Here is a 26,002-nt window from a genome sequence, read left to right on the forward strand (position 1 = left end):
GGGGGCTGCGGGGCGGCCATGACGCGGAGCTGCTCGGCGCTGGGCTGCACCGCCCGCGACACCGGGCGCAGCCGGGAGCGCGGCATCTCCTTCCACCAGTGAGTGCGACGGGCCCCCGCAACCCCCCGGAGCCCGTCCTGGCGGGACCCCTCCTTCCTTCCTGCCTTCCTTCCTTCCTTCACCTGCCTCCTCCTTCTCTTCCCTCTCCCGTCTGCCGCAGGTTCCCGGTGGACGCCGCGCAGCGCCGCGAGTGGATCCGCGCCGTCAACCGCGTGGACCCGCGGAGCCGTCAGGCCTGGAAGCCCGGCCCCGGGGCCATCCTGTGTTCCCGGCACTTCGCCGAGACCGATTTCGAGCGCTACGGCTTGCGGAGGAAGCTGCGGCGAGGGGCCGTGCCCTCCCGCTTCCCCCAGCCGGTGCGTGCGGGGGGGAACGGCCGCGCTCCCCTCCCGGCCCCGAGCCGCCCCGCTCGGCGCTCACCTCCCCTCTCCCCTCCCCGGTAGGAGCCGCCGGGCCCCGGCCGCGGGAGCGGAGCCCCCGCCCGAGCTCTGAAGCAGCCTGTCCCCAGCCAGCCCGCCGGGGTCACCGCCGGAGACCACAACTACAGCCTGCACGGGCAGCGGGAGGCAGGGTCCCCGCGGGGCACCCCCGAGCAGCAGCTGCCGCCGGCCCCCGCAGCCTGCCCCGCGCACCCGGGGCTGGCAGGGGTCCTGCGGGAGCTGGTGGAGAAGCAGCGGATCGCTGAGGAAACCGTGTGTTTGCTGCGGGCCCAGTTTGCAGGTACGGGGGCTGTACTGTCTCGGCTTGGTTTGGGCTAAAGGAGTTGGGGTTGTTCGGTCTGGGGAAGAGAAGGCTCCAGGGAGACCTTAGAGCACCTTCCAGGGCCTGAAGGGGCTCCAGGAAAGCTGGGGAGGAGCTTGGGACAAGGGCAGGGAGGGAGAGGACAAGGGGGAATGGATTAAAACTGGAAGAGGGGAAATTGAGGTTGGACATGAGGAGGAAATTCTTGAGTGTGAGGGTGGTGGGACCCTGGCCCAGGTTGCCCAGGGAAGCTGTGGCTGCCCCATCCCTGGCAGTGTTGAAGGGCAGGTTGGATGGGGCTTGGAGCAACCTTGCCTGGTGGGAGGTGTCCCTGCCCATGCAGGGGGGTTGGAACCTGAGGATCTTTAAGGTCCCTTCCAACCTTAACCATTCTGTGGTGTTGGTTATCCTTGACTGATAGATTCCTGGTCCAATGCTGTCATGCTTGTGATTTGTAGGTCCAGAATACAACTTCCAATCCTGAAAAATTTAATGACTCGAGTGCTCAGGTCAGACCTGTAACCAAGGTTATTAAATCCAGCCTTGCCACCATTGAGCTGATGGATGACTCAAGAATCTATCTATCTAGGAAAACCTTGCCTTTTGTGCTGCCCAGAAGCAAGCTCTGTTAACATTAGTAATGTAACCTGAATATGCCATTTCAAATTGCAGAGTCAACCGTGTTTCCTGTTACATCAGTTTTGAGGCAGGGAGCACCCAAATATATGACAGTCTTTATTCAAAGCAGTGGGATGACATTAGATAGGACAAGAGGGAAGGACATGTTGGGTACTTGGCCTCAGACAGCATGCTAGGGCACACATTCCCTGGCCACTGCCCATCCCTGGGAAGAGGTGAGGCATGGTGACAGTACTGCTCAGCTGTACACTTCACACCAGGCTTCAGGACTAAGTGGTTTCCACAGGCTGCCCTCTTGCCTCTCATTCAGCAATGTGGTTGTATTGTGCATCCCTCTTTTAAGTTATCAGCCATTTATTTGCTTCACTGAAGATGACCTCTTGTCTGTGTTGTGTTTTTTTTTTTTTTTAAGCAGATTTGCCTTGTGACTTGCACAGTTGGAGGCAGATGTCAGAATACTCACCAGAAATGAGGCAATTTGCTTGTATTCTCCACCTCTACCATATTAAGGCCTACGATTACCTACGGAAGATTTTCCCCCTCCCTCATCCTTACAGCCTGACAACGCAAGTTTTTGTTCATTCATTGATTCATTCTGAATGTACTTCCAGGAACTCATGCTGAAATAGGTGTAACAGATCTGTCCTGAAAACATTAGTAGGATGAAAGCATAGTAGTTTTTCCCTGCTCTGCTGTTTCAGTAACAGAAGTAGAGTGGGAAGCAAATGTAAAGAAATACTGATACTCCTCATCTTAGAGAGCTGGTATGTGTTGATGCATGTGGGTCACAGCATGAGAATAGCACATGCCTCACAATAACAACTTGAGAAGGAGTATGGAGTTTGCTCAGTATCCCCAGATGAGTACAAGTGTAAGAAAAGCTACATTTCAGGGCCTCAGCTGCTGCAAGGTCTACATGTGTTTTCCTGTTCATAGGGGAGCATGGAGGGATAACAAAAAGCAGAGGTGCTTTACCATATGGTGCCTGTGATGTGCAGGGTAGACTTGTGAGAGGGAAGGGATGAGCCAGATAGTGGAAGAAAGGACAAATGCCAGTCATCTTTAAAAGCAGCAGCAGGAGGCAGTGCTAGGGGAGCAAGTGCCAGGACTCCACCCACAGCCAAAACCCAGTGAGGAGAGGTGGGCAGGAGTGTCAGTAAAGGAGATCAAAACCAGTAAGACTAAACATGGAAAACTTTGGGACTGTTTTCTGGAAAAGGCAAAGTCGAGAACAGGAAAACATACAGCAGGTAGACTAGAGCTTTGGTTTTTCTCCCCTTGCCCCACAAGGACTCTGGAGCTTTGGTTTTTCTCCCTTTGACCTACAAGGACTCTGGAGCTTTGGTTTTTCTCCCCTTGCCCCACAAGGACTCTGGGAGGTCAGTGAATCTTGACAAGTGTGTGTTTCAAAGTTACAGAAGGGAGATAATTCTGTATCGCATCACTCAGTTGTGTAACCCGTTGCAAGGAGTTACATGGGCTCAAAATTTACTACCTGAAGACCCAGTAACAGGCAGTGAAGTTGTAAAAGCACACAAAAGCTGAAGAAGCTCACTCTCCCCCTGCAGGGTTTGAGTCTCAGACTCCAGTAGTGCAGTTGGAGGATGCCCAGCAGATACATACAACGTCCATGCCAGAGTGTGGGGAGGCCTCACACAGCTTCTTGCAAAGAATCTGCGCACAGGGGTGCCAAGGAGGTAGTAAACAGAGTGTACTGAGGAGAACAGCATTCCATATGGGCTGCTGAGGCTTTCACATCTTCCAGACTGGATTAAGATGAAGTGTGGAGAAAGCCAGTTGGGAAAGAGAGCAGCCTGGTGTTACTGGCCCTCTGCATAGCCCCATTTGCACTTTTGTGTATGTTTGGGTTTTTTTGTGGTTTGTTTTTTTTCTGTTTTTTTCCCCTGTTGTTCTGGTCTCCTGTACACTGGAAAGGCAGGAGCTGCCTTGTTACTTCCTTCCATGGTCAGTACTTTTGCTTGGCTTCCCATCAGGAGAGCATGAAAAGAGAAACTCAGACTCCACATGAAGAAAGGCAGGGCTGCTTGGTTTAGACTGTCAGAGCCTGCTTTACAACTCCAGACATGGCTGACCATGTCCCTAAGTGCTAAAAGATGCTGACTGGTGCTTCAGTTCTCTCAGGATCACATCTCCTAATTCCATCCTCCACTTTTTTCCAGTTGGCTGTCTAATAATGAGGCTACTGCAGGCTTCAGCAATGCCATTTTTCTCCGCCTTCAGGAGAAGGTGGAGAGAGGGGAAGAGGCCTACTGGTCCTGTGCCCTGATGATACAAGACATGTCCCTGGAGAAGCAGCAACAGTGGGACCCACAGACCAAGTGCCTGACAGGCTATGTTAACTTGGGAGCAGGTGTTCTTGATGCTGATGAAGCTCCCCTGGCCTCAGAAGCCATTATCATCATGGCAGTTGGCATCTCAAGCCCCTGGACAGCTCCACTGGGCTACTTCTTGGTGAACAGAACAACTGGCCACTTCCTTGCTCAGCTGCTTCGTCAGACCATCAATAAGCTGAACCACGTGGGCATCAAGGTGCTGGCTGTGACATCAGGTGCCACTGCGCAGGGTGCCGAGACTGCCAGAGCTCTGGGGATCAGGATAGACCCCAGAAGGATTCAGTGCACTTTCCAGCATCCACCTGGCTCTGCTCACAGCATCACGTACTTCTTTGACACTTGCCATGCACTCCAGCTGGTAAAGAATGCTCTGCAGTGCTTCCAGAAGATCAAGTGGCTCAGTGACATGGTGCGGTGGCAGCATGTGGTGGAGCTGGCGGCTTTGCAGGAGCAGAGGGTGTTAAAGCCACCCAGTCCCCAGTCAGGCAGACCTGTGAGTGAGGAGACTTATCACCTGAAGATCAACCTTGCTACTCAGTTGTTCAGTGAGGGTGTTGCTGATGCGCTGGAACACCTCCAGGAGCTGGGCTTGGCCTCCTTCCAGGACTGCAAGGGTACTGTTAAGTTTGTTCGTTTGATGAGCCGTCTGTGTGACATGTTTCATGGCAGAGGTCGCTATAGAAGGGGACTGAGGGAGCCTTTGTTAGCTGGAAATCACACCAAAATAAACCGTCTCTTTAATGAGGCCAAAAGGTGCTTCACCACCTTAACAGACTCTATGGGGAGATGCATCATTAAGAGCAAACGCAAACTAGGCTTTTTTAGTTTCTTGCTCAATGCCAAAAGCCTCAAGTGGCTTTACACCAACCACCTGTCTCCAGAAGGCACTCGCTCCCCCCACCTCCTGACCTGTTCCTTCAGCCTTGACCCATTGGAGCTGTTCCTCAGGGCCCTCCAGGAAGCCTGTGGCAGCAGCAGGAGCCCCACCTGCACTGCCTTCCAGGCTGCTTATCACAAACTTCTGGCCAGCTACAGCCTGCTGCCGGGCTCCCCACACAGCCATGGAAGCTCCTTGGACCTATCCCTGTCTCGTAGGAGAGACCTGACCCTTGGCAGTGTTCGTGCTCAGCATCTCCCAGCTGGTGGGAGGACAGGAGGAGCAGAGTGCCCCTGCTGTGCAGGCTTTCCTTGGCGCAGCTCTGCGCTGAGCGAGGCGCTGACAGACATGTCACTGAGCGCACGGGGCATGGCCTGGGCTGCGGGCCTCGTTGCTGAGCAGTTGGCCTCTGCCTTGCCATGCCAGGCTTGTCTTGCTTCCCTCTTTCAGGCAGATGAGAGCAGGCCAAGGTGTGGGTCAGTGCTTTACATAAAAAAGTCGGGTGGAGTGAGTCTGCCCTCGGCGAGCGTCTACCACTTGACAAGCGTTTCGGAAAAGGTCCTAAACTGGTATCGCAAAGTAGGAGATAGCAACAAAAAGCCCAAGCTATGGCACTTGTATCTGGCACAGGAGGTCTGCCAAGAGCTTCTGGGAGAAAGTCCCCTCTTCCCCACCCTCACGGACCATTTACTTGATGGGGAGTTGTGTGTCAACAATCACTACACTGTCTTAGTCAAGGAAATAACACAACGTTACTTAAACATCAGAACAAACCCTGCCAAACACCTGAACTTGAAACACCATTGTGGAAAGCACAGATGGAAGAGACTGAAGGGAAAAACAATGGTTTCTGTTACCACTGGCTAAGCTGTCAGTGAAGCCAAACCCACATGGGGTCATGAGCACTGGTTGCTGTTCCAAGGATGGCTGTCCCCTGCCAAGGCTCAGTGATGGCCAGTTCTAGGCAACACCTGTGAGGAAATGATGTTGTGTCTTCCCATGGTTTATCCAACAAAAATGGTGTTGGAAAGTGCTGATGTGCTGGGCCACTGCAAACCATCTGATCAGAGTTTGGCTGAGCAAAGCAAGGAAGTTCATCTGATCTTGTGTTCCATCTAGCAATTCTGCAGAGCAGCCACATGTTTAATGAGGCTCACGTGGCAGGTCAGGGTGAGCGACAGTTGCTCAAGAAGCCTGGTAGGGGACCCTGCACAGTGTCTCCTGGAAGTGCGGGGTGGCTTAGTGCTGTTAGTGCTCTTGCCAGGAAGAAACCATGCCTCTTCCACATGGCTGGGGGAGAACACGTGTGCTGGCAAGCAGATCTGCTTTAAAGAAGCAGGGGACAAGAAAGGTTGCGAAGCTTTTTCTTGAAAATAAAGATGTGAAAATGGCTTTCAAGTTGTTCACAAGCTCCACTCCTCCATGCCTCATCAAACAGCTAAACAAGCTGTTTAAGTCTAGCTCCCCTGGAAGGATCCAGCTGTGACCAGGCTGTTGTGCCCAGCAGCACCAACATGCTCCTTTTCAGGCAGGAGCCCCAAGTACCAGCAGAGGGGTATGCTGCACCAGGGCGAGTGTTTCAGGTCCTGCTGGGTCACCCACTCAGCTGTGCTACATGGCCCCCTCCTCTCAGAGCTGGCATGTGTCCTGCAGCCCAAGGCAGGAGGCAGTCTCCTTTTCAGATGTAGTTTTCACTGATTACTTCACTCATAGATGTGATGCCACCATGTAGGACTGGCTTCTTCAGTCAGTTCATTCCTGAGGTAAGGAAGCTGCCTCGGTTTGCAGTGAGTTACCTGGAGTAGCAAAGTTTGGCATAACTGCTACTAAATGGCTTCCCTTTCCCATGCAGAACAGCAGCTGCATCTATGGAGATGGAAAGCAACTATTTCCAACAAAACTCTGGCTGGTGGGAGATGGAATGAAAAATGGTGATCCACTGTGTCCAAGGCCAGGAATAATACTGCAGGTGCCATTCTGCCTACCAGTGATCTGACAGAACTTTTCCTGGTCAGTTTGAGTTACTTCTTCTCCCTGTAGTCTTAATCATGGTGGGAGCAAAGCTACTGCACTCAGTTCTTCAAGCTCTGCTTTGAAAGCAGCTGCACCACAGACCTTCATGAGATCTCTGCTGGGAGTAGCAAACTAAAACCTCTAGACTTTTTTCCCCAGTCCAAACAGCCATGTAAGTAGCCACATTGAAGTTGTCACTGCTATGGAGGCAATTGTAGCTAAGAGAGATTCTGCAGGAAACATTTCTCTCCCATATCTCCATGATTTTTAGGACACTGGCAAAATGCAGGTGAAATCCCCGTGGTAGATAGGTTGCACTCACCTGATGTCAAAACATTTGCATTGGCTAAACCTCCACTTCCAGTAAGAACTGAGCCATAGAGAACAGGCATTTCCTTGCTGTGCATTTAGATGGGGCTCTGAGCAACCTGGTCTGGTGGGAGATGTCCCTGCCCATGCAGGGGGGTTGGCTCTAGATGATCTTGAAGGTCCCTTCCAACCCAAACCATTCCATGTTATTTTTTCATCTGGACATAAACCTGCTGCCAACTCCTTGTTCACATCTGAGGGAGCTTTTCTTACTCGATTCATATTGAGCCTTCTCTTTGCACAAGACCCCCTGGCTGCTGGAGTGAAGTTGTGAAGATGGCAAGTCTGCTGCACACAGGGCTTCCCAATCTTGGCATTTTTCATGGGCTTTGGACAGTTGCTGCCCATGGGTGAGCAGACAGACACACACACAGCTGCCCAGGCAGGCTGATGGCAGGCTCTGCATTCCCATGGCTGAACTGCCTGTATCCACAGCCACCACAGTTCACAAATCCATTTGCAATTCACTGAAGTACTGATGACAAAGGTTTTCAAGAGGCATTGAGACAGTTTTACAGGGTTTGATAGGATGACACTGGAGCAAAAGCACATGGCTAGAAAACAGTCTGGCAGTTAGCTAATTAACAAAGCTATCCAATATTGTAAGAAAGCTTGACAATTGTTAAAGGAAGCCTGTCCTACCAATTGCCATTATTTTCAAACAACACATACCTGCTGTTGCCTACCACAGACCCTGCTGGCTATACTGGCACAGCAGGACCTGTCAGGTTTCAGTGCAACTTGTCAGGATTCACAACTCCACAACTGCAACCAAGGGATTTCCTTTTCCACTGCACCACGGTGTTTTGAACACAGCTTTCTCTTCCCAGCAACTCCTCTCTCTCTGAAACACCCTCAACTCCGGCTGGTACCACGCTCTTTGTGAGGTCCCTACAAACTCACTCTTTAGTCACCTTGAGCACCTTATTCCTTCTCTCAATCCTCTCCTATAGCCTGAAGTACCCAGCAGCCTCCTCTCAGGGCAGCTGGTGTGCTAGGGGGGAAAACCTCAGCCCAGGAAACAAGTGTCACCCACTCAACATACTAACAACACTCCAAAGACTCACCGAGCATTCCTTGGACACTACTTTCCACAAGCTGCTAAAAAGCCCCAAACCTGGATGTTAAAATAAAACTAGGTTTTACTCTGCAGAAACAAACCACAAGCTCTCAGCTGGCTTGTATTCCTGAATGAAACCAAGTAAGGCAGCTTTGCCAGAGTTGCTCACCAAGTGCCCCAAGAGAGGCAGAAAAAGAGAGAAATGCCCCAAGAACAAAATGCACTGCACACTGCTAACAAGCAGTCTGGGGCCCCCAGCAAAGCTTTGCCTCCAAGTTTTGCCCAAGGTCCTCAAGCTCTGTGCAGCACCCTGCTGTCTTGAAGGGTGCTGCACAATGTCTTTCTGCTCAGTCTAACTTGTCCAGCCAGTGAATGCGAAAAAAAAAACAAACCAACAACAATCCTATGCCTTCTCATTAAAAAGTTTAAAATAAACTTTAAGTTATAAGTTATAAATATAACTTTTATAAGTTATAAACTTTTAAAATAAATTTTTAATTATTGGCATCATTTAAAAAGTTGCCTCTTAACAGGCTTTTCCACGGTGCAGTAGGAAGAAAAGTAAAGCTGCTGAACATTGACAGAAGCAAGTAGGTGTACAGGTAACATTTGGTACTGTCAAACTGATTTCATTTCCCATCACACGCCATATAGGCTGCCAGTACACATGAACACAATAGGAAAAATAAGGAAAAGCACTTCACAGCAAGGCAAGCTGAAATTTTCTCTTCATAAAAAGGTCTCCATAGCAAGGGGTGGGGATAGCAAACATTTACATCCAAGTCAAGGCCAGGCTGGACGGGGCTTGGAGCAACCATGGAGCCTCCCATGGCAGGAGGTTGGACTTGATGATCTTTAAGTTCCCTTCCAACCCAAACAAGTCTGGGATTCTATTAAATGAAATCAAGAAATAATCAGGTGGGATCAGCTCCCTGGTGCTGGCTTGGCTGACACCTGGCCCTTCATGAGCTGTACCACAACGTGCCATGAATTGCTCTGCATGACAACACACCTGTAACCCAGGGTTTCTCTCTGGTGGGATTCTTATACTGAAAACCCAAGCCAGGACCTGCATCAGAAGAAGGGCTAGTGTTAATAGAATTATTTTGATATTTCAATAAAAATCTTTTCTGTTTGTCAGTGCTGAAGGAAAGGACTGGAAAAAAAAAAAATAGCAGTTACAGAATAGTATAAAGGTTTATTTTTCTTTGTGATTTATCTGACTGTTTTATTTGTACAATATAGAAAAGTGTATTCTTTGAATAAGTCTAGTAAATATAAATTTAATTTTTCTACTTTCAGATGTAAACAGAACTAGAAAATGAACCCTTGCCCCATTCCCAATTATTTCTATGTAACTGGATGAACTTGACTGTAAATCTTGTCCAGCAGTTTGATGCAAATGGCTAAGAAGTACAAAAAACAATTCACACATTCTACACCAGGGAGAGAGGAATCCAAGCTTAGTATTTGGGAAAGCTTGTTCAAAACAAAGTAGAAGAACTAAAAGCTTTTGATTGCACCTTCAAAGTCTTTACAAGCAAAATATTCTCAAACAATGCCATCATACATAATTACAACTGTAATCTATATTTCACAAGTGTTTTTGCACACTGTATATAAATACACATCACAAAAGGTGCAATTTAGAGTAAGACATGGAATATATACAAAATTAACATGGATTGAAGTCTAAACAAAAGAAGGCATATTGCAATCTGTTGGAAAAATAACATAAGTAGGTATTACTTTATTCACTTACACTAATTTACATTTATACAAAATCTTACTGGACATACTATATTAGGTCACTAGAAGTAAACTGAATATCAGCACTATTTACACGTAAAGTTACTGCACTTTTTTAGTAAATCCAAGTCCTAATTATATTTTTAAAATGGCATTTGATTACACGAGAGGTGTATTCCCTTTTCAGAGATTTGCAGAGGCATAATTGCCACTTAGGCTCAGGGAAATGTTAATAGCAGACTGGGCCCTTCAGGCAGTGACTGGCAGCTCAAACCCTGCCTGCAGTGGCCACTCGAGGGGCCCACCACTGCTGCTGGCCACCTCCTAGGCCCTAGGCACACCTGAGGCATTTTGAGGAGGCACCAGAAAAGGGTGAAGGAAAAAGGGCCTTCTGCTCAATGCACAGGACTGGGGTGAAGACAGGAGTGGAAGTGTCTTCCCATGCTATTGCCATCACATCTATAGGCACTTAGCTTAGCTGCTGGTTTGCCTAGCCTCCACCTTTCCCCAGCCTGGCCCTTCTAGAAAACCCAGAGGAAGAGCTCTGCTGCATTTCTCTGTATGTAGTTTTACACAAGGAATACAAAATCCCTTTTGGAGAAACCCAGCTAGTTCGTGCTGCTGTGAGACATACTAAAAATGCCTGTGATTAAACATGGTTATTGACTTTTATGGGTAGGTAAGTAACCTGCCAGGTTAATTTTGCAGTGTTCCACTATCAAAAAATGTCATCTGAGATGGCCTGTAACAAACACTGAAAAAATGCCCTGCCCTTGTCTACACACAGCTAGAGTTGATTCCTGCTGCCCCCTGCTCTGTGTAAAATGATCTGTGCATCTCTTCTGGTAGCAATCCTGATTCTGAACTAGCACCTTCTCACAGCCATTCCAAACACCACCAAAGCAAACTTACACCAAGTAAATTGGTAACATACAGGGAAGCATCATCCTGAAGACCTACAACCAGGTAAACACGATCCCTACCTGTGTTTGCAAATTGATTCAGATGCAGATTGTCCTGAGTCCTCATTAAGACAACAATGGTTCCGCTGTCTCCTGTGACCTCAGCTTCTCAGACTTAAGAGGTGTCCAGCATTACAGCTCAATCCTAGAAAACACAGCAGGCTGCACAGCCCTACCTCCAGTGCGAGATGAAACTGCTGCAGACCTCTGAGAAACCAAGCTTCATCTAAGCCCCAGCATCCTCCTCTTGCAGTCTGAGCTAGTGCTGCACAATGGGCAGACAGTCCGGCCTTGTGGCAGGGCTGCCCTGCCTCACTTCTGTCTTGCCTTTCAAGCTTCAGCTTCAGAAACATCCAAGTTCTCAGCCATGTTCCTAACAAAAAAAAATCCCATTCCTTCCATTTCCCTCTCAACTCCTTGGCCCCACTCCAGCAAAATTCTCCACCACTTGCCCAATGCTAAATCCACAAGCAACCCCTCTGACCTTCTTGCTTGGGTTTTTCAGTGCTCTGTGCATTAAAGGAAGGTGCTGTGTCCTAGATACAAGGATTACCTTGCACTTAGATGCTCCTTTTTACACACTTACTTTCAGAACTATCTTGGATACACTGATCTTCTTACGGGCCTGTCACCAAAAGTGTCACCTGGCTGTTGGCATCACCCTTGTTTTCCTGTATGCACAAAATGATGCAACTCCAGACGCTGTAAATAATATATATATAATAATAATTTATATATGCCCTTCAGGCAATTCTTCTGGGGGAAAGGGAAGAACACATCTAATGTTTAAAAAACGCAAGGTAAAAGCTGTACATCAGGAAGAATTGACCTTTATGCATTGTCTGAAGTAGAAGAGGATTTAGCTAAGATTTAAAAGGCTCTACATCTTGTTATAAAAGATTTTCTTCTCTCAATCTTATGCGGGGGCAATTTACATCAAGCACCAAATTAACAAATACCATTCAATCCTCTCTGCCAAACCAAAGTGTCCCTGTGCCTTAAGTGTTCTGTTCAGTCTGCTTTGTTGTGCTCCAGTCAGCAGTTCATGGCACAGGGGTCACTTTTGGACTTCCCTGCAGAGTTAATAACTCTCATCAAACAGCGTCCGAACTCCTCCAGGATCATGCGCTCGGCTGCAGCTCGGGACTTGCCCGTCTTCTCCGCTTGCTCCGCCTGGGCGAGCAGGCATTCGCAGGTTGCATCAGCTACCTCCTTGGTTACAAAGGTAAAGGGCAGCCTGAAACACAGAAAAGACCCCTTCACACTCAGCAGAAGCACACCATGCACCTCGCAGGGCTTTTCTGTAGGACGAAGACTGACGAGATGTTGAGATCTCGCCTATCCCGCTAGACACCTGCCTGGAAACAACCAACACAGAGGGCACAGGCCACAGCTACAGTCAAACAAACTGGTGGGCCCATTGTGCTTTGGTGCTTGCCTCCACTGATGTACATTTTGAAATAGACTTGGAAATCACAAAATGATCTGGAGATCATCGAGTCCAACCCCCCTGCCAGAGCAGGATCCCCTAGAGCAGATCACACAGGAAAACATCCAGACAGGTTTTGAAAGTCTTCAGAGAAGAAGACTCCACAACCTTTCTGGGCAGCCTGTCCCAGGGCTCCATCATCCTCACAGTAAAGAAGTTTCTCCTCATGTTGAGATGGAACTTCCTGTGTTCTAGTTCTTGTCCATTGTCCCCTCGTCCTATCCCAGGGCATCACTGAAAAGAGACCGGCCCCTTCTTCTTGACACCCACCCTTCAGATATTTAGAGACATTAATGAGATTCCCTCTCAGTCTTCTCCAAACACCCAGGTACATACAGCAACCTGAAAGGTGGGGATTGGTCTGTTCAGTAAAGCTACAAGGGATAGGACAAGAGGTCATGGCCTCAAGTTGCACTAGGGGAAGTTTTGATTGGATGTCAGGAAGAATTTCTTCACTGAAAAGGTTCTCAGGCATTGGGACAGGCAGTGGTGGAGTCACCATCCCTGGAGATACTTAAGAGTCAGATAGTTATGGTACTTAGGGATATGGTTTAGTGAAGGAGTAGTCAGTGTTCGGTTGAGGGTTGGACTCTGTGATCTTGAAGGTCTTTTCCAACCAAGGTGACTTCAGCTTTTACTGTAAGGGCAGTTCAAGGGTTACATCCTCTCAGTAAATGGGACACTTGTACTTCATGCTTTCTATAAGCACATGGACAACCATGAGAAGACAACACTTGAACACAGATAAGCTTGGCACACCTGAGGTTCCACAGGGAGCACAGTTGTGTGAACAAAAAGCTCCATTTGCCTGAGTGCTCCTGCTCCTACACCTTACACAGATAACACCCAAAGATGACAGGGACATCCCTGTCACATACATCAGAAAAAAACCAAACACATGTTAAAAGCAACTGAAACATGGTACTGCATTGACTTACTTCCCACCACCACTGCTGAGTGCTGGTGTTGGCCTTGTCAGCAGATCTGAGATCTGGGAAGATAACTTGGTCTTTGCAGCAGTCTGCTGCTGGACCCTAACTTCTGCAGCGTCTGCTAAATGCATCAGTGTCTTTCGCTCTGGGCTTTCTTCAAAATTTTTACAGCCAATGCATTTGCATATGGAAGAACACATGATTTTTGCCTGAAAGAAACAAAAAAACCATGAGAAACCTGTCGCAACCTTGACCCCCCTTATGACAAGTCACAATGGAAAGGAGATCTTGTTCTCATCTCTTACCAGTCAACCCCTAGAAGAAAACCCCGAGTTTTCTCTCTAAACTCTCACCTCAAACTGGGATGCCTTCCCAAAAGGTACACTTGAACCACATGCAAACCAATGGTTTCCCACTCACAGCTTTCTTCACCAACCTACTTGTTCCTCTGGAATTAAGTGGTTGAGCTATGAGAGAGGTCAGCCTCCCACTCTCCCTACACCCACAGACCGAGCAGTTATCTGATGAAACAACTTCCGATTTTGCCTTCCACAGATGTATCCTATCCCAGAGCATCTGTGGGATGCTGCCTCAACTCCTCCTAGGGACCTGGTGCAGTAGGCTTCTTAAGGAAATACTCCTCTTTGGTAAAGGACAAATCCAAGCCAAAGTTCAAAGTTGCTACACGATTGAAAATTAAACTTAGACAACAGAAGTGATCAATGTTGCCATAAACACGGCTTTCTACGTACTAACTGCTGGAAGAAGAGATGACATGATAGCAACAGAAAACATCATAACAATCTGAAGAAGGGACAAAGCAAAACAAAGAAGTCGCAGCCAGTACCTTGAAGATGAGATAATGCTTCGTACCTCGTAACACTCGCAGTAGTTTTTCAGACATCCTGAGCGTTTACAGTTGCACCCTTTGCTGTGTCTCCGGTCTGATTCTCCTTCCTTTCCTTTCCCAATTTTGGGCTTGAAGGCTTCAGGGTTTCTGTCAAGGCAGGCCTGTCAATGCAGACCCAAAGGGTCAGTCACTGCATGCGGGGAGCAGAACTCAGAGGTGCAATAAGAGAACTCAAGCCTTGCACACAGGGTAGGAGATCAGGGCACTACACACCCACTCTGCCCTGTGTCACAGCTTCAGAAGACACAAGCCAAATGACTTTCATGCCCAGGGCAGGGGAAGAGGCCCCTCACCTTTATTGCTTTTTGCCTATCATTTTCATGGTCCAGGTTGTTATAACAATTTGTGCAGTTGCAGTTATTGCAGAATTCACCATTTGCAAAACAATCACAATACCTGAAACAGAAGATGCAGAAGGTTTGTGAACGTAACCGTGACATTAGCACTAGTGCTGATAACAAGAGCAGAAGTTCCTAGTCTAGTGATGTGAACATGCACCACATGTCATCCCTAAGCTCATCTCCACGTGTACAAGTGGTATCAGCCTCACTGCAAACCTTAAACTCTCAAGTGCAGGTCTAGTTGCTGTCTGAAATCACAGGTATAGCTTAAGGGTGTTGGTCTGAGATGATGGTCACGTAGCACTGGTCCCCACAGCAGCAAATGAAGCCTGTGAAACTTTTCTAGGTTGACTTCTGGGTGGCTGACCCACCTAATGAGGGCCACTTCATAGCAAGCTCTTGACCCAGCCAATTCAAGTAAGCCTTCAGGAGGTCTGATACAGCCAAAACAGAAGGTAAGCAATTGGATTGCCAATCAAGAGGCAAACTGACTAACACAGCAATGAGCCTTTGTTGTTTAGTTTTGCTCCTAAGCTGGGGGTTGGAACTAAATGATCTTTAAGGTCACTTCCCACCCATTCTATGATTCTGTGATGAACTGAGGCAGAGTTCACCACAGCAGGAATGGAAGAATAGAAAAGGAATAACAAGGGGTACACCTCATAGGCTTTGAAGCACAGGTACCCAGAGAAAGGATCTGAATGAGGATAAAGCTTTAGTTAGCCGATTTTTTAAAGGGACAAGTATGTGAATAAAAAGCAGCAAAACAGACAAGAAAAGCCAATAATTGCCATTCCTCTTATATACCTCTGTTACTGTTACCTCCCACCAAAGCCAAGCTCTCACCATCTCACACATCAGATACAGGGAAGCACCACATTCATCCCCAGCTCAGACATGGCTTTGGGCTACAAGAAACTCTGGCATATTTCAGTGCTTCCAATACCATCTCCAGCTATAGCTAATGGAAACTGCTGATGCTCTTCAGTTGCTTTTAAAATGCTGCTGGGAATGCACATTGATTTTTAGGAGCTTAAACCCCTTCCAAAACTGGCTTCCTGTGCCCTGCCCAGGGTAACACTACAGGAACTGATCGGGGTTGCCCAGGAATCCACTATAACCCCTCACCTTGTTGAATTGCATTGTGTTGACTTTTAGCATCCTGAATGGTTCCAGGGACAACCTACAGCCAAAAGCTTTTACAACCTGCAATTGCTTTCCTGTCTACCCTGTTTAAAATTCAGTAGTGGAATGGTTTTAGTTCCCAAAACAAACTGCCACCATCAATCCAGAGCATCAGTGAGCAACAACTTCTGCGAGTTCTTTTCTTTGGAGAACAGGGTATGTGCTCACCTTCAACATTCATTTGGAAAAATCAACTCTCTTTCCAGAAGGGAGAAACTTCTACTAGTGAGAAAGCATCTTTTCCAGAGTGAATTAACCATTTGCTCTGCACCGATGCTCTGCACCTTAAGATATAATTACAGTTTTCTCCCAAATCAGCATTCTGAAGGTGCAAAGCATCACCAATGATGTTATTATTCTCCCAGAATTTCAAGCACCAAAGACTAAACTAAGTAGAAAACCTTAAGCATGAAGCATGAATTTGGCATTATGAAGTCAGTCATACACGCTGTAGAACATCAGAAAAACACAGCTACACATCCTCCTGTTTACCACATCATCTCTGCAACAGACAATTTTGAGGCTGGGAAACACAGGGCACACCTCCCCACATTACACCTAAAGCAGCCGAAGCTGAAAAGTTTAAACACTCTTTTTAACAAGTTCAGATACTGTTGCATCACTTTCCCTTTGAGAAGCACACCACCAATTTCCTCTTCATTGTCTAGAATTCAGGGAATCACAGATTAATTTCAGTATCTCCTCATGCTATTGTCCCCAAAGTGGTACACCTCAAATTAAAGAAACATAGCAACTCCTCAACTGAAAATGCTTTAATGTCAAATTCTTACAAAGACACTGAAAGGAATAAAAAAACATCTAATGAGGGTAAAAGCAAGACTCAGACCTACAAGTGAAGGATCACTTGTCTATTCAGTCATTTAAGAAGAGTTACACAACCCAATTTCTCTGAAGTACTTGATCCAGCATGGTGTTACTGATGTGCTTCACCGCAGTAGAGATGCTCACTGATGGCAAAATGGGATGTCCTCTCGCTGATAGCAACAGCACAACTACAGCTGCTGAGTGGAATTCACCCCAGCATGCAACCAGGCTGCAAAGTTAGAAATTTATGCACTGGTAGGGGCCATATATCTCACAGGAGTTGCAAAATGACACAGGCACTACAACATCTCCACCGACATCAACTGCAACCTGAAATTAGCACCTAGACGTAATGTTTCCCATGTGCTTAAAAACAGTATATACTGAAACTTGCCACAAATTTGGGATGTTAAAAGTAAGGCTTACCAAAAACAAACAAAAAAAAGGCCCAGACCAAGCTGTACTTACAATTTCAAACACAGAGACTTAGTACAATTGCAAGGCTTCCTTGGACGGTTTGCAGATTCAGAAGGAATTATTCTGTGGGGAGGAAAAAGGTTTTGAAATAAATGCACACTGTTTTATCAGTTTCTTCCTATTTTAAATTCAACTAAATAGCTCATAATAAGAACTTTAAAAAACCACAACCCTTTATATTCCCTTTGCATTAGGTTTTTGCCTGGCTACTTTTAAGTCACTATCATATATAGTGCCTTTATATAGTGCCTTTCCAGCCCAGAAAGAGCTGGAATATTTGCTGCACATCTGCTTGCATGCCTGAAGTAGAAATGAGCCAGAAGAAAAAAAGCTTGAAGCATCACAACTGAAAACTGGAATCAGGGAAAACTTCCACAGAACATCTCTACATGCAGAGGGAATAGATTTTCACACAACATGATTGTGCTTTTCATTTTGTTCCAGTTGGAATTAAACAAAGCTCATGGAATATTGGAAAAGCAAACCAGAACAAGGTATTCAGTTTATAGATAAATTTATCAGACACAGTCTGCTCTTAAAATTTGAATTTGGTGTCACTGATCACTTTTGATAGGATTTGTTCCATCGCTATCCAGCAATTTCTGCATGTAATAGCAGGGAGATTAAATCAAACCCATTCATTTGGATAGCTGCATCAGGATTTGGGATTAGTTTGCATCAGTTGAGGTTGCCACAACAAAAAGCACCTTACAATTTCCAGCAAACAATGACACAAAAGGACAGTGCAGAACAGCTAAGCCTGCTAGACTCCAAAGGGAGAACAAAACATTAGCCATGATTTTCATGGTCAAAAGAAAAATACAAGAATGAAAAAAAAAAAAGCCTCCATTTTGGGCTTTAGATTCATTTTGCTGGCTGGATTTCTGCATGTACTAAGCATCTGGCTCTTAAATCATCTAGCACTTCTTTCCAGGAATGTTGAGAAACAGCCACGGCCTGTAGCTCCCAGGTGCTGATGGAAAATGAGGAATGAACAACAAGGAGCTTTCAGGTCAACTTCCTGCTACACAAGTTCAAAGAACAGAAAGGAAAACACAGCCTTGATCAAGAGACTGGCTCCATTATCAGACAGATCCATGTCCTTTAGTCAGAGGTAATAACCACACCACAGTGTACTTGGTTTTCTGGGAAAATCCCCCAAACCAAACACAACACCCCAGCTCCCACCCCTCCTTATAATGGGACTGAAAAATGAGGCTCATTCAGCAGCCTATAATGCAGGGTCTTTTGGTTTGGTTTGGTTTGCAGGACACTCACCCATTGAATGGTAGCCGTGCTTGGGACTGGATACTAGATGTCCCTGTAAACCCCGTGTTGCTTGCTATAGATACATAGGATGATTGTTGGAGCTAACAAAACAAGAATGTTAATACATAACATAAATAAAGTACACATAAGAGGATGTGTAGCTAGTATTTTAATTAGCTTCTTAGGTACTGTTATAAAAAATAATATGCTTTTAAGCAGAGTTTTGGGCATTTGTAGAACTTGGACCCAGCCTCCTGCCTACATACTTGGCATAGAAACATTATTCTAGATATTTTTGCTCTCTGCTCAGTGTCTACAGAGACCACACCAAGACTACACACAGCAAAGTTCAGACTACAAACAGTTCAAGCTCCTAAAATCAAGCTAATTTTCCCCCTTCTTCCCCTAGTACAGCAGGATTGTTTCCTGCACAAATTACTTCAGTAGCTTCCTTAATACACAAGCCATGTATTAGGATAAAATAAATAATTCAAGCAAGTACAATGTTTTACATTCCAGCTTCTTTGCATATGTTGACCCACAGCTTGTTTTTCATATTAAAAAACCAAAACCTCATAATAAGTTGTCAAATGACACAGTTTTGGGCTACCTTCTTCTGTATTATCTGTGTGCAGCCATTTTTTCCTGCTGGGACAGGTTGGCACATAAGGTGTGGACCTACTGGGGCCTGGTCGAAGGAGACAGATTTTATCCTGAACACAAAACCTTTGAGGGGAGGTCCAGCAAAGGGTATTACTTAGCTTAAGTTAAGATTTGTGGAAACGGACTGGAAGGACACAGTAAGAGTCTTCAGGCTCAAACAACAGCTATGACAACACCAGAAGGGAACCAGAAGTGAAGCTGGTACCAGTATTGCCACGAGCTGAGAGTCCTTGTTTGCACGGGTAGGCTGGTTAGTCTCCAGCAGAATCTTTAATTTGTTCTCCTTTTATTCTGAATGTTGAGCAGATAATGGCAAGAAACAAAAACAACTATTCTCTAGACCCGGGTTGGTGTGACCAGTACACCCTCCTCCTGACCCCTTGTAACATGGTGAGCATAACCAGCACCAATTTACAGTGCAAGCAGCCTTTCTCTGTGACCCAGCAGGTCACATATTTCTTTCCTTTTGCCCTCATTATCACACCCAGAAAGTCCTGTAGAGCAAGCAGACCAGCCAACCAGATTTCTTCTTCCCCTCAAGATTCCCAGGCAGCAGGCTGAGTACTCCCTTCCCTCCTGGCCATGAAGGTCTCAGGCATCCAGACAACCAGGTCTGTCACAGACCAGGGAACCCACAGAGCACCATCAAATCAAAACATTAGTTAAAAGTCCTAAGTGAGGAACTTGGACCAGAACTGCTGCTGGACAGTGGAACTCGTGACCACCTGGTAGCCAGGGACACCTCCAGTGGCATCTGCTTTCTCCGAGGACTCAGTGACTCTCATTCTTTTAGATGATTTTCAAGTCTGTCAATATAACAATCATCATCTAAAACAAATCATGGATTAACATCTGACCCAACTAGCAGAGGATCCAGGTGATTAGAAATGGTAAAGTTAAGTTGTATTATAAATTCTGTACCACGCTCTTGATTCTGCTTCTAGAAATCCTGTGATATTCTGATTATAAACTTTATGCTATGCTAATAAAAAAAACCTGTTAAAAAAACCAAAGCTTTAACAGCAACTGTGATTCAGTGCTGTTACCACTTTGCCAGTGATCCCTAAAAGAAACTGTTTGTCCTCTTAGTGTTAGGTGACAGCTGGGGAACAAGAAGAACCTGTAAGAGGAAGGCAGTATGTTCCACAACAGCACCACTTGCTTATTTATCTCTGTGTTAACACCATACCTGTGTGACATACTGAGCTGGAAGGACTGCATAACCAACGTTTCCTGTGCCAGGTGCTGGTGCCAGTACAGTGCCTGGTGGGAGGTTGGTGAGGTTGGGCTGGATCTGTGGCAGTGGAGTGGCTGGCATGATAAGTCTTTGTTGGGGCTGACTGGTAGTAACTATCTGGGAAGTTGGGTTGATGGGTTTGGGCACTACCTGGAGAGAAAAGAGACCTTTATGAAATTGCTGGTTTGTTGATTCAGAATGCACTTCTATTAATAGAACATTTCATTACAGTGCTGAAACTGGGCTTTTTCTTCTTTTTCCACCCACCCAAAAGAGTCAGGAATGTATCTTTTAAATTTAGCTCACCTGTTTCACAGTCTGTGCTGGCACTATGGGAACAGACATCCGCACTGGGGTCGCGTTCACCACCACGGGCTTGGCTAGTAGCAAGAAACAACAGCACATCAACACACCTTATTCCCTCCAAGTCCACAGCAGTGGACTTCAGGGTAGAAAAAAAAAAACACAAACCACCACAACTTGCAATATTTTATTCCATCTCAATTCCAGAAAGCATGGAGAGAAACCCAGCAGGAATATCTGGTGCTTCTAAAGCATTTTACGTGGAAGGATCTTCATGTTGCAGGAGTTCTGGCAATATGTTTATGGGCTGTCCTGGCTTCCCAGTTTTCATACTGAGGATCAGGAACTTGCCACAAGTCACCCACAAAGCTGGTAAGTTAAGGAAAGCAACTGAAATGCTCCAAGGATTCAAGCCCAACTACAGAGCAACATGACACAGAGAAGAATTTCCACATACAAACCAGAGGTATCAGTAGAATAGGAAATTTATGAGTCTACCACAAAACCAAGTATATCTGGCAGTCTTGGTAGATCTCTTATGTACTCATTTTAATCCTGACAAAACAAACAAGAAAAGGAACTCAAGCAAAACTTTCTCCAGGCAATAAATACATTAGCACCAGCACTTACCCTGCTGAAGAGGCTGCGTATTCGTGCTGGGATTTTGACTGGCCGATTGGGTTGAACTATTGGCTGTTGTGGCAGTAACCAGTCTGACATAATGGAACTTGCTTCCAGGTACCTGAATCTGCTGAACATTAGGTGCAGTTGCCAAGGGAATAATTGTCTTGAATTGAGATGTACCCACTCCTCCTACAGTAATGGTCTGCACTGCTGATTTCACAGCCTGTTAAGCCAACACAGACAGCACAAAGTCACTTGTACAAAGGCAGAAAGAACATCTGAGTGTTCATTCCTCAATTTGTTAGTGAGCAACCTTTTAATCCAGTCACATCCTTGAGAAGCAAGTCAGCTATTCCCATTTTTGCTTTCAGAAGTAAAACAGATGGGAAAAAATGTAATGCCTCTCAACAGCTCAGAACCCAGTTCCATGTTCAATGGTCTACACCAGAGTACACTAGTTAGGGTGACTGAGTCCACCTCCCCAGACACAACACCTACCAGTTTGTATTAAAAAATCAGGCCATGAACATACACAGAAATACTCCTACTAATAAAAACACATGGTAAGAACTTGCTGAACTGTTTGTGCTGGACTGCAGCATGATTTCTCTGTGTGTACAAATATGTCCTGTTAAGACAGCTTGCGATGAATACACAGAATTCACTGTGCAGCCCTTGAGAAGGAAATGGATCAGTCCATTAACTGACAGCTGAAGAGAGGAGAAAAAGGACACAAGCTGAGAAATGAAAGCAGCAAGAACAATGGAGAACAGCAAACCAATTAAGAAAAAAAGCAAAAAGGGGAAAGAAAGGCAGTTCAGGAGATCCGTGCTACCTCACAGCCGGAATAACAGCATATCCAGAACTTAAGACTTCATCTTTCCACTTTGTCTCAAACTACAAACTGGTAAAAAGAGTTTATTTTACTTATACAGATTCATACAACTAGAGGTTTTTAATAAGGGTCCCTTTTTCCAGTCTTGCTGACAACCTCAACTTCTCTTGGAGCTCAGCTTTTTATTTTCAGTATCTTTTAATAGCAATATTCAACATATCATTGACCTTGTCATTAAGTTTTAGTATTACATTTGGTCAATAGTATTTTCCCAGCTCCCCAGGTTTCACCAACTACACAGATGAAATCTCCATTTGCACGTATTTCAGTGGAAATAGAAGCCTTGCCTTTTAAAATAAGGTGTTTTCTTGGGGCTTTTTCAATACACTGAAACCTCACTGACCCAGAGCAATTCAAAAGCAGCACTATCTTGCAGGCACAGCCACAGCCTCAGTGTTATCACAGGGAGGCCAGCATGGGCAAAGTTCCTTCTAGCACACACATTAGTGGCTGCCATCCAAGGACGACTGGGAAAATTATAAAATTCAAGTGACAGGTCTTCTCAGGGCATGTTCTTGAGCCCAGTGAAGACAGATGACACCCTCATGTCCTGTCAGATGGCTTTGAATCAGGACTCACTATGCATACCACACAGCCACCTCAGTTTTGTCACTTAGGGTGCTTGTATTAGTGACTTAATCTTTTAACAAGTGCTTCAAAAAGACCATTTTGCCAGTTTCACACTGAAAAAAAAATTATTTTCTAATCATGCTGGTGTCCATGTCCCCATATTAGCATTCCAGTTACCACCTGGATTGGTAAGAAGAGACTGGTAAAATATGTCTGAGTCTCTGGTCCTGTGCTGTACATGCAGCTGTGTCCACTTCCTGCTATATCTCATTATTTACACTCATATGCATCTCTTCATGTTTACCAAAACAGGAATGCAGACATGAAGATAGAAAAAGATTCACCTAAGATTACAACAGAGGAAAAAATTTTGTAAGAAAGGTCATTTTTGTCTCACAAATCAATTTATCAAACTGAATTTATTTTCCATTATTATAGGAAACACTGACATTTGACTAGAAATGAGACCATGAAATTAATTCCTAATTCTGTAGGTCTCAGACCACAGTGTCTTACTTATGCAGACTTTCACCAGAAGAATATGAACTCCACTGTTGCAGACCTCAGAAACACCTGGAAAGCAGCCCTAGCCAGTGGTATAGAAAGACCAGTAAAAGAGAAAGAATCACCCAAGAAACCCTTCCCCATGTCACAGGGAGCCTTTCAGATGATCTGGGAGGTTCAGTATATAGAAATGAGAGCTTGCACCAGGTGGGGCTTTCCAGGTTGGAAAGCTGCCTTCCAACAGCATGTCCTTGCATGGGTTTGCACCTCTCAACTGAAGAAGTATGTGCTCCTCAGGACCATGTTTTTGCCAATTCTGAGGCCAACACCACGACAAGAACACCTCGGGACTGGCCACTGCCAATCAACGCTCCAGTTTCATGCAAGGGATGAGACAGAGACACACCAGAAGACACAGGAAAGTCAGTCTGTACCTGGGCAGTTGTGTGGTTGACTATAGCCTTCCCAGGGGAGGAGGGTGCTGACTGCTGCACTGTGAGGATCTGCTGTCCTAACGCTACATTCAGGGGGACGCCCACTGTCTTCTGGGGGGAGCTGGGAGGCTGGGAGGCCACTGACACCACTGTTAGCTGCTTGGCAAAACAAAGAACCAGTTTACATCTCTGAGCAAGATAAAAGACCCTCTACAAACACATTCCTCCCCTCATGAGAGCACAGTTCTCCACTACTACAACGAGGTCTTTCTGTCAAGAAGGGTGCTGTATTTAATCACAACTCACACGGGTCCCACCATGCAAGAGAACCATAAAGACATGTTAGAAACTTCAAGGCACTGCTGGTTTCCAGCACCAAAAGGCCCCTGAAGAAATCCAGCACTGCTGCTTTGGTTTGTTTTGTTTATTTTTAAGGAAAGCAGCCCTCTGAAGCCAAAGCACTGTCAAGATGGATTGTCTGAATAACAGCTGTATAACTGGCTCCATAACTTTTGCATCATAAATGGGAACTTACAAGGAGAGCTGTAGAAAGGAAAAAGAAAAAGGTAATCTCACCTTACACTAGTGATTCAGACAACATAAAAGAGCATCAGTATTTTCCAATCTACTTTCCAGATTCCCATAGAGATCCAGTCTTCTGGCTGCATTTCTGCAGAATGCAGCATTTGAATGCTCTACTCTACCTGCACCCCTCTGCCAGGGTTGCTTTTCTACTTTTTGTTCTGAACTTCCTTCTTTATGGTCTAAGAAAACTAATTTGAAAAACTGTTTGCTTTCCAAAGATACTTAGAATTACCTACAGTAAGATTTAAGGAGTTTTTTCACCCCCACTCATTGCTAATTTTGATTCTAGGTCTAGTTTTTTTTATACTTCTTCCTCATGTTGCTTCCCTCACTAATAATTCTCAAATCCAAGTCCTTTACTCCATTTGTATAACATTACATAGCTAAGACCAAAGAGAATTCTTTATTCTTATGCTAGTTTTTACACCTATTTAGTTTGCATGCACTGTGCATCTCGCCCTGCTCCCCAAGCTCCTCCTTTCTCCAGAAATTTTCCTCTTCTCATGACAGTTTTATCAAGTCTAAAATACAAGCATCACCATGACACGTGTGTGTGAAGGATCACTGCAAATCTCATTTACTTCAGATGTGATTAGGGAAAACTGAATTATTTATGCAATACAAGCAATGGTTAATAAGTGCTGACCTATTAACATCACTGAAGTCTCCTCTGAACCAGTCTGTTGATGCTTTATGAAAGCATTAAAAAAGACTGTTGGAGCACTTGGCTAAGACAGAAGAGCTTCTCTCAGAATGGATGCTTAGGGAATGGCAAGAAATGGCAGGAATGGGAAACTAATGCAGCAATGCACATTTACTTAAAACCACAGTAATGGACCCAATTGCAAAAACATCTAGCTTAGGCCATGACTGCAGAGCAGTATGATGTGCAGCGGAGACTCTGGAGAGGCAGGATCTAGCCTGAAGACAGAGAGAGCTCCATTCAGACCAGTGTGCTGGAGAGAGAAGGCTGCAGTCAGAATCAGGTCCTTACCTTATTAGGAGATTTAAGTGGTGAAATAGCTATTTTATTGGGTGTCTGTTGGGTTGTTGTAGTCAAAGATGATCCAATGACTCCACTCTCAGAGATGGTTATTGTCTTTGGTGGTGTTCCTGGAGCAGACTGTGAAAGAACCTTACCTATAAACAATGAAGACACCATCAGCTGAAGTTACCTCTGTTTAGATGAACTTTCTTTAGATGAACTTTTAAAGCAGTTTTCTGTGCATATTGTGCAATTGATGCCTGCTTCTGTGAGTGTATTACCTGGTAGGAAGGACATTGGCAAACCCTAAGTTAGATGTAGCAATAAAATAACTGGCATTATTGCAAATAAAAAAAATCAGTTCACTCTGGCTTAAAAAACCTGAAATGTACATGGAGTTTTCTGCGACCTTCATCTGAAGATTCTTAAAAGCAGCACCCTAAGGCATGGAGTTCTCCAACACACCTGTGCTGAGCACAAACACCCAACCACGTGGCAGCTTCCTAGGAACTCCATGGGCTGCTGCGAATGTACAGAATGGTCAGGGTTGGAAGGGAGCTCTGGAGATCATCTAGTCCAACCCCCCTGCCAGAGCAGGATCCCTTAGAGCAGATCACACAGGAACACGTCCAGGTGGGTTTGGAATGTCTCCAGGGATGAAGACTCCACAGCCTCCCTGGGCAGCTTCTTCCAGTGCTCTGGTATCCTCAGAGTAAACAAATATGGTCTCATATTCAGGTTAAACCTCCTGTGTTCCAGTTTGTGCCCCTTGCCCCTTGTCCTGTCCCTGGATGCCCCTGAGAAGAGTCTGGCCCCATCCTCCTGACACCCCCTGGAGATATTTAGAAGCATTGATGAGCTCCCCCCTCAGCCTCCTTTTCTCCAAGCTGAACAGCCCCAGCTCTCTCAGCCTTCTCATAACAGGCCAGATGCTCCAGTCCCTTCAGCAT

The 26,002-nt window shown here is 45.8% G+C and overlaps 2 protein-coding genes across 5 annotated transcripts in view; one reads left to right on the forward strand and one right to left on the reverse strand.

The window, feature by feature from the left end:
- Positions 1–13: 13 nt before the first annotated feature.
- THAP9 (THAP domain containing 9) lies at positions 14–6,063 on the forward strand. The gene is made up of 6 exons (XM_051618268.1): positions 14–98; positions 221–416; positions 504–780; positions 1,856–2,061; positions 2,695–2,819; positions 3,621–6,063. The coding sequence occupies exons 1-6, from the start codon at positions 19–21 to the stop codon at positions 5,536–5,538; spliced, it is 2,802 nt and encodes a 933-aa protein (XP_051474228.1). The 5' UTR covers positions 14–18; the 3' UTR covers positions 5,539–6,063.
- A 3,497-nt stretch (positions 6,064–9,560) lies between these two features.
- Positions 9,561–26,002, reverse strand: part of LIN54 (lin-54 DREAM MuvB core complex component) — a 43,750-nt gene continuing 27,308 nt past the window's right edge. For 3 of the 4 annotated variants that reach the window (XM_051618779.1, XM_051618781.1, XM_051618780.1), the window contains exons 4-14: positions 25,062–25,207; positions 23,483–23,638; positions 21,086–21,302; positions 20,459–20,532; positions 20,105–20,302; positions 18,262–18,353; positions 16,975–17,046; positions 14,449–14,551; positions 14,119–14,256; positions 13,252–13,454; positions 9,561–12,061 (exon numbers count right to left, since the gene is read on the reverse strand). In XM_051618779.1, the coding sequence (XP_051474739.1) occupies positions 11,860–12,061; positions 13,252–13,454; positions 14,119–14,256; positions 14,449–14,551; positions 16,975–17,046; positions 18,262–18,353; positions 20,105–20,302; positions 20,459–20,532; positions 21,086–21,302; positions 23,483–23,638; positions 25,062–25,207 (1,601 nt within the window). In that variant the 3' untranslated portion in view covers positions 9,561–11,859. The remainder of the gene's footprint in view (positions 12,062–13,251; positions 13,455–14,118; positions 14,257–14,448; positions 14,552–16,974; positions 17,047–18,261; positions 18,354–20,104; positions 20,303–20,458; positions 20,533–21,085; positions 21,303–23,482; positions 23,639–25,061; positions 25,208–26,002) is intronic. The other variant, XM_051618782.1, reaches the window with a different exon arrangement.

This window comes from Apus apus, chromosome 4 (assembly GCF_020740795.1).
Source record: "Apus apus isolate bApuApu2 chromosome 4, bApuApu2.pri.cur, whole genome shotgun sequence".
NCBI classification, from domain to species: domain Eukaryota; kingdom Metazoa; phylum Chordata; class Aves; order Apodiformes; family Apodidae; genus Apus; species Apus apus.

Bases quoted from the DNA above. Each gene is read 5' to 3' on its own strand.
- THAP9 (XM_051618268.1), top strand. From the start codon at position 19: ATGACGCGGAGCTGCTCGGCGCTGGGCTGCACCGCCCGCGACACCGGG. The intron at 99-220 runs GTGAGTGCGACG...CGTCTGCCGCAG, and splicing joins CGCGGCATCTCCTTCCACCA to GTTCCCGGTGGACGCCGCGC. The intron at 417-503 runs GTGCGTGCGGGG...CCTCCCCGGTAG, and splicing joins CCTCCCGCTTCCCCCAGCCG to GAGCCGCCGGGCCCCGGCCG.